Below are 13,018 nucleotides of genomic sequence, written 5' to 3'. Positions count from 1 at the left end.
TGAGGAGACAAGGCTCAATACACCAGTAAGTTAAATTGTGCGGTTAAAATTATCATTTATGTTGTATCCGTTCTTTTCTTGTAGTTCCTCTATGCTCATCTTGTCAAATACAAATATTGTTAAACTATTGAAAATAATAGTACAGTTTTTATAAAGTAACCTGACAATTTATAAACACTAATATAATTTTTGATGTATGAAATAATAAATAAATCCATTTGTAAAATAATAAGTCTAAAATACTGTTTCTTTCTTACACTAGAGCAGCTGTTAAAAAGGTTTAATGAGCATTAATTAGCAGTCGAGCCATGTTTTTGTATGGAAAGAAACACCCATTTTTCTCGAGAAAAATGGCCTAATGATAGTGCAAAAGAGTAGCAATTAATTGTTCCAGCTGGCGGAGGAATATAATAATTACTGTTGACAGCTTGTAATTGTATGCCATCTGTATCCGAACAAATAGACTAAGGAGGAGGTGTCCACAATGACAGGTCTCGCTCCATTTCTTTGTTCCCATTGTCAATGCATACCTCGGCTTGGCCAGGCTCAACCCACAATCACTGTAATTTGGCCCACAATGCTTCACTGGGGTCATCCTGGTTTTATTAGATGTGTAATTATACACTGGCCCATTTTATAGGCTTGCCTTCTTTTCTTGTCATAGTGTGTGAGTCAGCTTCAGGAGTATGTAATCCATCGGATTCAAATCTAAGATATACTACTGAGTATTTAGAGCCAAGTTTTGAGTATTTGAGCTCTATGCTTGGAGTGTGACTTTTAGTCTTGTGCCTTAGCCGAGGAGTATGTAATACAAGGACTTGTAATGTGTGAACTCTATCTAGTCTTTGAGTATATTAACTTTAGGCCTAAACTGTGAGTTGAGTCATAGAATTTATAGGTAATGCCTTGCAATACGTGAGTCCTAGCTTCAGATGTTTGTAATTCTAAGAATTGGGTCTCACAATGCTGAATTGTATTATATACTGAACACATTGTTCCCTATATTTGCTTAATAGCCTACACCATATTAAAGGGTTTAATTGTTTCAATATATTGTTATTTAACAGCGCAGATTATTGCAACTAATTGTCAAATGATAACATTAAGTAATAACATTTTACAATTTAATTTAATTCTATAATTTTATGGTTTGAAATGTTAATTGCCATGGGTACATCTTTACATCACAAATTGAAAATGCAATGGTTTGAATAAGATAGTTTATGAGGTAAGAACTTGTAAGTGTAAATAATAGTAGATGGATGATATACGCTAAAACATAAAGTAAGGTAAATTGTTAAGTTTTTGCTTCAAATTAGGTTTTATTTCAATAATCAGTGCAGTTAGTTTTAGGTCTACCTGTTTGTTGAGACAAAACAAAAATATAATAATAAGTAATATTATGTAGAATTCCACAAAATAACAATGTATTTTCATTGTGGTACGTGTATGAATATTTACAAAACCTTGATGACAATTTTTCATCATTATTTAAGTGAAAATAAATTTGTCACAGTAAAGGCCTGGTTTGTATTGCAGTGGAAATAAGTTTTGTTTGTAGAAAATAAGTGTACAAAACAAACATAGTGAATCATCATTATATTGGGGATTTATTCAGTATGAAAGCTTATTAACTCATATAAAGCTTTAAACCCAAAGACTGTTATTGAAAGAACCTATGAATGAAATACTGATCATGCCTGATCTGCCAGTATTGATGTTAGATCAACTGTCAATACAATCTTTTATGCCCATTCTTAAATTTCTTTATATTTTAATTGTTTCTAAATGATTTTTTTTCTTGTTTTAAGAACAACATTGGACACCATATCTTAAACAGAATTTTAAAATATTCATTCAGTCTTAGATATCTCAACATATCTAGATTTTCATATCCTTTTTATGTACAGTACAGACAATAACAATACATATATCTAATTATGGATGGGTTGGCTTACAGAAAAGGTGTCACCTGACCGCCATGTGGGTCTGTGGTTCGTGCGATCACCAGAGCCGATTGTGGCACCCCCTGGAGATGAGGTGGTCTTTGAATGTTCTCTCAATGTCGGGTCAGAAAGTGTTCGTTGGAAGCACAACTCGCAGTTCCTCCCCCAGGATCATGCAGGAGGTCCCGCAGGACACGGAGCTGCCACCTCAACCAATCGGCTGGTCAAGGTCATTGACGAGCGTCAGGCTGGAGACTATCAGGTGAGTCGCTGGTAGTCACTCAACACATTGACTGTGATAGACTCTAGTGCGCATGTTGTCTTATTGGACTATTTGTCGTCTCTAAGCATATACCAGCAGTAAAGTTGTTAATATTATTCTCATTTTCTTCACATGCGTATTTAGGTTAAAATTAATCAAAAGTGTAGGACATAGAGTGAAGTAAATTCACTTTGTTTTGGAAAATCCTTCACTAACAGTAGATAAGGAATAGGGTCAAGTACCTTTCATATTGCAATAGGGTCAGGTTTTATTGAAGGTTTGAATTGTTTTACTTATTGACTCATTTATATTATTGTGAATTTGAAAACCATTTCTCAATTAGACATTGTAGAGTGATCAATCTTTATAAAACATTACAATCGTCACTTTTTATGATTTTTATTGAGCTTGAATGAATTTACATTTAGAATGATATGAGTATTGTAATAATTTACAATTTTATTTATTAAGTATCAGAAAGAAATCATTACTACATTTCTTTATTAAATGTTAATGAATTTAATGGAGTAGAGCTAATTAAATATGAACATCAAACATCCAATGTATAGATAAATTATATTTCCACAATAGACTAATAAGCCTAAGCCAAGGTCATAAATCGCAGTCATGGGTGAGAAAGAATACAGGGAATATAGAACTAAAATATTTGTTGTTTTACTCTAATACATGATGAATGCGAGTGGTGTGGGTATGTAAAGCAGGCAGCATGTGGTGAGTGACGGCAGGCTCCCCATACATCAGCTGATCTACAGTAGTCTGACTCTGGCTCGGTTCCCAGCAGGCTCAAACCAGTCCCAAGGATTGGGGTTTGGCTGATACATTCCATTTGTCCACCTCATCTGTGTAGATTATTTTCCCACTCAGTCAGTTGTTATGGGCTAATAATGAAGGCAGCTGTAAATTTACCAGCCAAAAATGAGAAATTCGTATTACGCATTAAATTTGAGTATAATATTAATTTTAAGTAGTCTGAGATTGTTTGTTATGCTAATTACAATAGAGTCAAAATAAGCTGAGTAACTGTGGGTATGCTTTTTATTTCTGTTACAAGCGAGCATTCTTTGATTAAATTGTGAGCACTGGAATACTGTAATTCATTAGGGATTCAGAAAGACTGGGAATAAATAGATTTTTCTCACTCAAATATGATATTTGTGATACACTTTTTTAAAGGTTTATTGTTGTCATGGGATGGTTTAAAAGTATAGCAGGGATGCTATGTTTACTGTCATTGAGTGTAATATAAATAACTAACACAGAACATTTTAAAATTTAATAGCTACTCTCTCTTTTAGCTGTCAAAACTTAGGGTATCTGATTAAACATCCTTAGTCGTATACTTGAAGAAACATGAAAATGTGAAAAACTACTCAACAAAAAGCTCTTATGCCAACCAAAATGTATTATTAGGTATTTTACTAGCCTCTGTATGGGCCAGCTCTCTAAAATGTGTGACAACTGTACATGAGTGGCAATATTCCTGTGGTAAGACTTACATGCATGTTTTGTCCTATTGAATTTAATCTTTTGAAGTAATAAATTCTTTGAATTTTCTATTGTCTAGGTAGGCAGATAGACTTTATTTTTGTTAGCCACATTGTCTCAGTTTGTAGTAGTTTTGCTAATGCTTAATCAAAAATAATCTGCGACTTTTAAACTCATATGTAATAATACCACGAGGTAGGATTGTTCATTAAAAAAAAATTCGTAGGAAATTTCATGCTTTGTATCTAGGGGGTTTAGTTTAGGTATTCTGTTTCTTGGGAGAGAAGAACCCTGCTGAATGAGTACTGTTAGTTTAAATGAGTTAATGAGTTAACATTTGGATTGGTTTTCTACTGTAGCAACTGATTGTAATAAACTCGGGTAATGTCTGTGTAGTGCATCGCTTGGTTCGGAGCCTCTGCACTAGCCTCCACGATAGGAAGGTTGACTCTGGCCGAGCTAAAGCCATTCCCACACACTGCTCCCAGGTACTTCACAGTCAGTGCGGGCAACAACGTTGTGATAGAATGCCCTGCTCCTGTCAGCTATCCACCTGCCGTCATACAGTATTATTTCAATAATGTTGTTCTGCCAGGTAAATTTCTTAAAGTCATAAAGTTAGTGATTTAGAATTATTAAATTTTGTGTTGAGATTTAGATCATATTGTAAGCTTTAATTCGTATTTATATCTTTTAAACAAATTTTTGCTGTAAAAATGAGATCTGTTAAATTATCCTTGAATAATGTTGTAATTTTATGCACCAAGTGGTCATCTATTCATGTTTTGTTAGAAAGTAACAACAATCTTATGTTGTTGTTTATTATGCTTAATAAAATGTTAAATTCAATTTGACAAACTCAGCAAATTAGATTAAATTAGAGGATATGGTTTTGTAATATAGAAAATGTTTTCCAGGTGCAATTTTCACATATATTACTGATACTTAATATAATGTCATAAATGAAGCTAGTAAAATGGTGCATTATGTTTAATGCAGAGCAATAATTATGTATTTACTCTTTGGTTGTGGTTGACGTGTCAGTTTTGTTACACATTTACAATCCTAAAACATTCACTTTAAGCCACTATTTTGTTTTGTATACTTCATAGTATATATAAATAATAGCCTTCCCTGCCAGTAATGAGGAGTTTCACTCTGCTTACGTAATAAACATTTTTTATTAGCCCCCAACATAGTTAAGATTGTACAAGATCTACACAGCTATTAATTTTGCAAACTTATCTCTTATTGGTGTTTTAGATGTGAGGTTATCAACTTTTTGTGGTCACATTGAAAAATGAATAAAAAATGCTTATTACAAATTTATTTATTAGTTAAAGGTTAATCAAATAACATCCTTTTTACTAGAATTTTATCAAACCATTTATAATACATGTAGTTAAGAAAGGTAAACTGGGTTGTTATGGACATGTAGTTTATGGCACGAAACTCTGAATTAGTTTTAAACATTTTGTAACACAAAACGCATGGCCAATGTACATTTTTTCTACAAATTCTTTATATTTACAATAACTTTTTAATTTAATGCCATCTTTGTTACAGACTCGTCAACGATGCTTATGACGACCAACTCACTGGTGCTGCACAATGTTACTAGTAGCAATTCGGGTCGCTACAGCTGCAGTGCTACCAACTACATCACCGGTCAGACCGTACAGTCCCAACTAGTCACCAGTCTTTCTGTGGTCGGGTCACAGCAACAGTCCGCTCCCAAGTTCCTCTATACGCCACAGTCACTATATGTAGTACAGAATGGTAGGTCCACTTTAGATGTCAATGATCCAGTAAAAACTAGGAAATGTTTTTAATAGTATACATTTGAGTATAAATGTAGGTTTGAAGTGTTTCTCTGATATGTTTGATAGGGTGTCCTTCTTGCAGGTTATAAATAGATTTTCCAAACTTCCAATTTAAGAAATTGCATTATAGGTAATTTCTATTTTTTTGGTACCTTATTGATTAATAAATTGAAATTTTAGACATCATGATAATTATGATATTTATTAAACCAGTGGAGAGTGAGTAATCTTTCACTCAATGTTTCTAATAACATAACAATAAAATTTACTAGAATTTAATTGAACTCTTAAAAATGGTAATCAGGGGGACTTGTTGAACCAATTATTTTGTATAATTAATAGTTCATTTTACACTTTTTACAATGGTGTACAACTCAAATATTTTAGACAGGAAATAAAACCATATCTATCAATTATTAGTTTGGTGTAATGTAAATTATGGTATGTTATGGGCGGATTTCAGAGAGTTATTCTGTGATGTATAGCATGTACGTATTGTTGCTTTAAAACAGTGTTTCCCAATCATTTTGGACTCAAGGCTCCCTTAAGGATTGTACTATTTTCCGTGGCACCTCACCCTCTCAACTCTTCTTAATTTAGTCAACGAAGAATAACAAAAGTATTGTGATTTTATAATATTCACATCGGTAAAATATTTACCTGTTAGACTATTGTAAATTAACCATCACAAAATATGAAGTAAAAACCGTGTTTTTAATCAATTTCATAAAACTATGTACTATTCACTATAGCTGATTTTTAAAGAAACACATTTTAATATTGCTTTAATAAGTCTCTTTGTCGGAAAGGCCTACTACAAGATTTCCGAATTTCTAAATGACAAAATCGTAATAATCTAGTTATGTAGTGTGTTTTCTCCTAAGAAATTTAATTTAGTATAATAAGCAACTCAATACTTAATCTCTAAGGTTATCGCTTGAGTTAGTAGGAGATATTTAAGTTTTTTGGATGGATAACAAATATTGTTAACTTGTTTGTATTGCTTGCTGTTATTACTTTTTACCTTATTAACTAAAATATTGTTCACTCTATAAAACCTATAAAATTGCTCTTAATAGTTTTGTTTCATAAAAACCCTAAGTTAACCAATTTTTTGAAAATAAACTGAAGCCATAGGTTATATGTAAATTACAAAATACATTGCAGTAACATAAAATGGACAGTGAAATCATATAGCATAAATGTTCTGTGCAGGAAGCAACGTGAGTCTGGAATGTTTAGGAGTGGGGACACCCCCGCCATCAGTGACTTGGCGGAAGGCGGGAGGACCGCTGCCCCGTGACAGGTACCAACAGGTGGTAGGAGCTCTCAAGCTTGCCAACGTTCAGGCTCCAGACAAAGGGGTGTACATCTGTGAAGTGTCCAATGGAGTATACCCGTCCGTCTCACATCAGATCACTCTGGAAATCCAAGGTATTCACATCAATTCAACATTTTATTCTATATTATGTTAAAATAATAAAAGTGTTATATAATATTAATTTTTTACATTTATGGGACTAAAAAGAAGAAAGTTAACCCTAGAACTGTTAATCGACATAATTATGTCGGTTAATGCCGCTTTTGTGGTGTTAACCGTCAAAATTTTGTCGATCAAACATTCCCTCGTATAATTACTTTTTATAATATACTCCGGTAACGTATCGATATAATTCATGCACCATTGGATTCGGGAAGAAAAATGCTAAGGAACAGATGAGTTTTATTCCTCTTTGTATTATGGGTATGACGTAGCAAGCTTGTTTATTTTGAACGTAAAAGAAAACGCGACGCCGTTTGTTGTGACCGCCATATTGCCGCTGCCGTTCTGTATCACTTTCGTGCCGAGCTGTGGATATTTGTAAGTTTTAATAGTTTTACGCGTGTTTTATTATCGTATTTAATGTGTAGTGTGTTGTTTGATGTTGTAGTAGTGTAAACATATATATTTTAGAATAAATCAATTTTTATTTACTGAAATATGTTTGAGAAATTACCGGCTTTGTGTAGGCTATGGCAAAATGACTTGACTAAAATTCATTTCACATAGTTTGTTATTGTTTCCACTTACTAAACGTTATTTATAGCACTCTTTTAGCTCTGAAGTAACTATTTATTTTTGGTAAATAGATAGTTTTCACAATAAAATATATATTTCCTGTAATTTCTTTGGTTATATATAATAACTGTTTGGGTTATTCTATATTTTTTCAATATCTTTAGTTATATTTATAGTTTTCTAACTACATAATATTTCCTATTACTTATAAACCATAAATTTATAAATTTTGATATAGTACAAGCTTTAGAAACTATTTTATATTTTGCTGAATGAAAATTTTTCGCAAAATTTTTGAATAATGGCAAAATTTAACTTTTTTTACTTTTCAAAAAAATAATTTATGGTAATTATTTCATTACTACTGTATATTCTATTTTATTCTAAGTAATAAAATATGAAAAATAACATGTATTCATAGATAAATGTATTAGCAAAACTTGTTTTACCAAAGTCTTACGTGTACACCCGATTTTCAGAATTTATACGCATCGCTGCTTTTTGTTCTATAGCTTTATGATGCTTTCATAAATGTGTATAATGTTTATGTTTTTCTGAAACTAGATAAAATTTGACACAGAATGGCTATCTCACTTATAAATATTTCTCACTATAACTTCATTTGCTAGGTATGGTCCCCCCCAAATTTAAGAAATATTTTTCGTAAATTTTATATTTGATTAAAAAAAGTGTTTATTAGAAAATTTTTGATGGTTAATTTTACAATATAGTGCAATTCTACGTTTAATTCTGAACACAAAAATATATACTCTTATTTATATTGCTTTTATTTTATATTTTTAATAATTTTTTTAAAAAAACCTTGCGCGAAGCTCCAAAACAGCCCGACACTACAGGATGAAATGACCGCCAGTTCTAGGGTTAAAGTATTTATACAATCTGTAAAACGTTTCTTTTGGATCAAAACATAACTGTACTGTTGTGTGTAGAGCCTCCAGTGGTGATAAAGGAGCCCAGCAACTCTGTGGTGGAGGAGGGTGGTCAGGTTGAGTTGGAATGTGAAGTGAGGGGAAGCCCAACGCCCAACATCACGTGGCTGCTCAACGGAGAGCCACTAGACAACGATTCTCACGCCACAATCAGAGGTATGGTAATGAGATTTAAAGTTTAGAGCTATAATGTAATGTGATTCAGAGGTTAGAACTATACTAGGATGGCTGGAATTTGATACAAGATAAATCTTAGTTGCAAATGATGTTTCCTTAATACAAGTTTATTAGTTGTGTAGTTTATTGATTTTTGTAAAAACTATAAAGAAAATATTTAAAAACTGTTTACAAAATATTCCCTTACAAATATCATATATAACGTCTACTTCAGTTTTGGGAAGATACAGTGCATGACAGTGAATGTTCTGTATAGCTCAGATATTTGTGCAATGGCAGTGATTCATGTTGAACAGGCTGAGGATAGTAGATGTACAGAAGCCCCACATCGGAGTGTAGCAGTGCATGACAGTGAATGTTCTGTATAGCTCAGATATTTGTGCAATGGCAGTGATTCATGTTGAACAGGCTGAGGGTAGTAGATGTACAGAAGCCCCACATCGGAGTGTAGCAGTGCATGACAGTGAATGTTCTGTATAGCTCAGATATTTGTGCAATGGCAGTGATTCATGTTGAACAGGCTGAGGATAGTAGATGTACAGAAGCCCCACATCGGAGTGTAGCAGTGCATGACAGTGAATGTTCTGTATAGCTCAGATATTTGTGCAATGGCAGTGATTCATGTTGAACAGGCTGAGGATAGTAGATGTACAGAAGCCCCACATCGGAGTGTAGCAGTGCATGACAGTGAATGTTCTGTATAGCTCAGATATTTGTGCAATGGCAGTGATTCATGTTGAACAGGCTGAGGATAGTAGATGTACAGAAGCCCCACATCGGAGTGTAGCAGTGCATGACAGTGAATGTTCTGTATAGCTCAGATATTTGTGCAATGGCAGTGATTCATGTTGAACAGGCTGAGGATAGTAGATGTACAGAAGCCCCACATCGGAGTGTAGCAGTGCATGACAGTGAATGTTCTGTATAGCTCAGATATTTGTGCAATGGCAGTGATTCATGTTGAACAGGCTGAGGATAGTAGATGTACAGAAGCCCCACATCGGAGTGTAGCAGTGCATGACAGTGAATGTTCTGTGTAGCTCAGATATTTGTACAATGGCAGTGATTCATGTTGAACAGGCTGAGGATAGTAGATGTACAGAAGCCCCACATCGGAGTGTAGCAGTGCATGACAGTGAATGTTCTGTATAGCTCAGATATTTGTGCAATGGCAGTGATTCATGTTGAACAGGCTGAGGATAGTAGATGTACAGAAGCCCCACATCGGAGGGTAGCAGTGCATGACAGTGAATGTTCTGTATAGCTCAGATATTTGTACAATGGCAGTGATTCATGTTGAACAGGCTGAGGATAGTAGATGTACAGAAGCCCCACATCGGAGTGTAGCAGTGCATGACAGTGAATGTTCTGTATAGCTCAGATATTTGTGCAATGGCAGTGATTCATGTTGAACAGGCTGAGGATAGTAGATGTACAGAAGCCCCACATCGGAGGGTAGCAGTGCATTGCAGTAAATGTTCATTTATAGTTCAGATACTTTTACAATGGCAGTGGTTCATGTTGAACAGGCTGAGGATAGTAGATGTACAGAAGCCCCACATCGGAGGGTAGCAGTGCATTGCAGTAAATGTTCATTTATAGTTCAGATACTTTTACAATGGCAGTGGTTCATGTTGCAGTGATCAAGCTGTGGATAGTAGATGTACAGAAGTGCCACGTCGTCTTGCAGTGCATTGCATTGAATGTTCTGTCTCAGATACTTTTACAGTGGCAGTGGAAATTCTTTATAGCTCAGATTTTTGTTAAGGAGAAGTCGATCCCCTTTTATGCCTTATTCTGCCCGTCCTCATGGGCCACTGGCCTGTGCGAGGATCTTATCAAACATAATAAGGGGTAGAGTCGATACAGTACAATGTCGATAGTACTGATAAAAAGTGAAAGATCACAGGATTTGAACCTGTGTTATCTCTAACTCAGACTCAAAGTCCAACATCCTAGACCGCTCGGCCATTGACACTCCTCAGATACTTTTACAATGGCAGTGATTCATGTTGCAGTGAACAAGCTGAGGATAGTGGATGTACAGAAGCGCCATGCTGGAGTCTTGCAGTGCATTGCAGTGAATGTTCTGGGTTCAGTGTACGGAGCAGCCATGCTCCAGGTCTCGCCCAAGCAGGTTACCGCCAACTCTCCTCTTGATCCTGATGAACCTATCTATTTAGGTAATGAAGTTTTATGGTATTTACATTGAGCAGCAATAAAAATTACATTATCAATTTGTTGGCTACTGAGGTTTTTAAATGAATTGTAAAGCTGGTACAAAGAAGTAGAGTAGTACATTTTCTAGAGTATGTACAAAATTTAAGGTTTTAAAATAAATAAAATTGCATTTTAAAAGGTATTGCAAATTAATAAACTCTTGATTGTCTATAGCATTCACTATGAATGAGTAAAATCACAGCTTACAAAACAGTCACAAAAGAGACATTTCTTCTTTCGTGACACATTCTATTGCTGTTGTTCTCAACAATATTATTCCTCATTAGTTAATGTTGTAACAAGAATAAAGTAAATATAGGCAAGCCGTATTATTCTGAATTTTTGTTTGCTTGAAATATTCTGATTATCGACAAGTCCAGTAAACCACACAGGCGTGTTAACATTTCCTTAATATAAGTTTATTCAAAATGGCGTACTTTATTCATATCTTTCCAAAAACTTTATTCAAAATAACAATATAAAAATAGCTTGAAGTTTGGATTAATGACTGTAAGAACCATGCAACAAATTAAAATACTAATATAATGCGTAAACAATGAAGTATATTCTCTGAACATACAGGTTAAAATTTTTCTTGGCTATAATATTAGCTAATTTTATTTTTGAATGATCTATTGTATCAATCAGATAATTTAGAGTGATTATGGAAGAGTATAAAGGTAACTTTATTAGGTTCTGCAGTTAATTATATAATGTGTAGACTGACGTAAATGATGTTGATACAAACAGCATTATCTTGACTTATGTATTTTATTTTGGTTTTAGAATCATCAGAGGGTGTGAGTATATTGCCACCGTTGCCTTCACCTGGAAGGACACATCCCAAAAAAGATCACACTAGAAAGGGAAAGGGTAGAAGAAAAGACAAGAAACACAAGGGTACAGGTTAGTATAGTTTTATTATCATTTTAATCATAATTATTTTATAATTATAATTATTTTATCATTATAATCATTTTATTACATAGTCAACATTTAATTTAGACCAAACTAAGGAGTTAATGTTGGGGTGGATAGATTGGATTAGGATTTGATATTCGAGCATTCAAACAATGGCCAAAACATCCAAGATTTGATGTCAAAGGTGTTGAAAAATCAAGTTTTGTATACCACAAAGTGATTATTGCAATATATAAACTTTGTTTATTTTTAAGGCATGTTATGTACAAAAAGTTTAGTTGTATTGTATTTTTTACTGGTGTGGAGATTTAAGTGACTACTATCTAGCATCGGTTATTAAACTTAAGAAATATAGATGATTAAGAGACTGTATGTAATAATAATTTTGTAATTTGATTGTTAGTTCTCAGTATTCTTGATGGTTTTTATCTTTGATATATGTTTTTGTTGGATTCTTTATGTAATACTTCGTGAAATTTTGAAATATATTTAAATTTAAATTTCATTTGATTAAAATAATAGTTCCTGATTCTAGCTTTTACATCTCTTAAAAATGTCCTATATTTTTATGATTAAATTAGGGTGTATGTATGTAATTCATATGGTAAACTTTATTATAAAAATAAAATATCTACAGATTCTTTAGTTTAAAAAGTGGTTGATTTTTTTAATTAAATTTTTTAATGATTTGTGTTATTTTTTCTATTGGTTTTTGGATATAAAACACTACAATATTATCATTGACTGCTCTTATGCGAAGTACAAGATTACTTTTATATCTCTGAGGTGACATTGAGGAATTCCTCTTTCTAAGTCCTATCTTATTTCACTGCATCAGATCCAAAAACGTGGTATCCAACAGTGGCATCATTGGATACCACTATACAGATGTTGATATGTCCCTAAACATCCCTTAAAAATAATCGTTGTAAGATGTCCTCATGTTTTTACCATATGAGGTATGTATTACTAGGTCATCACTAAGGCATCAAGCCCAGAAGTAAGTGGCTTTTAACAAACTTTTGTCTACAAACTTTCTATTAATAGTATTATTTAAATAAAACAATTCTTTTTGTAACTAATTGTTAAAACAGTAAATTTGTAGTGCTTTCATTGATATCCCACTATAATTTTCTAATTTTTTTTACAATTTA

General features: G+C 33.3%; 1 protein-coding gene across 3 annotated transcripts in view; it reads left to right on the top strand.

The window, feature by feature from the left end:
• The window catches only part of LOC124357601 (interference hedgehog-like), a 145,395-nt gene that overhangs the window by 114,895 nt on the left and 17,482 nt on the right, over positions 1-13,018 (top strand). For all 3 annotated transcript variants that reach the window (XM_046809523.1, XM_046809524.1, XM_046809525.1), the window contains 7 exons: positions 1,961-2,208; positions 4,111-4,309; positions 5,281-5,493; positions 6,753-6,971; positions 8,547-8,702; positions 10,742-10,906; positions 11,730-11,849. In XM_046809523.1, the coding sequence (XP_046665479.1) occupies positions 1,961-2,208; positions 4,111-4,309; positions 5,281-5,493; positions 6,753-6,971; positions 8,547-8,702; positions 10,742-10,906; positions 11,730-11,849 (1,320 nt within the window). The remainder of the gene's footprint in view (positions 1-1,960; positions 2,209-4,110; positions 4,310-5,280; positions 5,494-6,752; positions 6,972-8,546; positions 8,703-10,741; positions 10,907-11,729; positions 11,850-13,018) is intronic.

Source organism: Homalodisca vitripennis, chromosome 3 (assembly GCF_021130785.1).
Source record: "Homalodisca vitripennis isolate AUS2020 chromosome 3, UT_GWSS_2.1, whole genome shotgun sequence".
Lineage (NCBI taxonomy): Eukaryota > Metazoa > Arthropoda > Insecta > Hemiptera > Cicadellidae > Homalodisca > Homalodisca vitripennis.
Note: the sequence above shows the minus strand (reverse complement) of the source record. Positions and strands in the feature narration are given on the sequence as shown.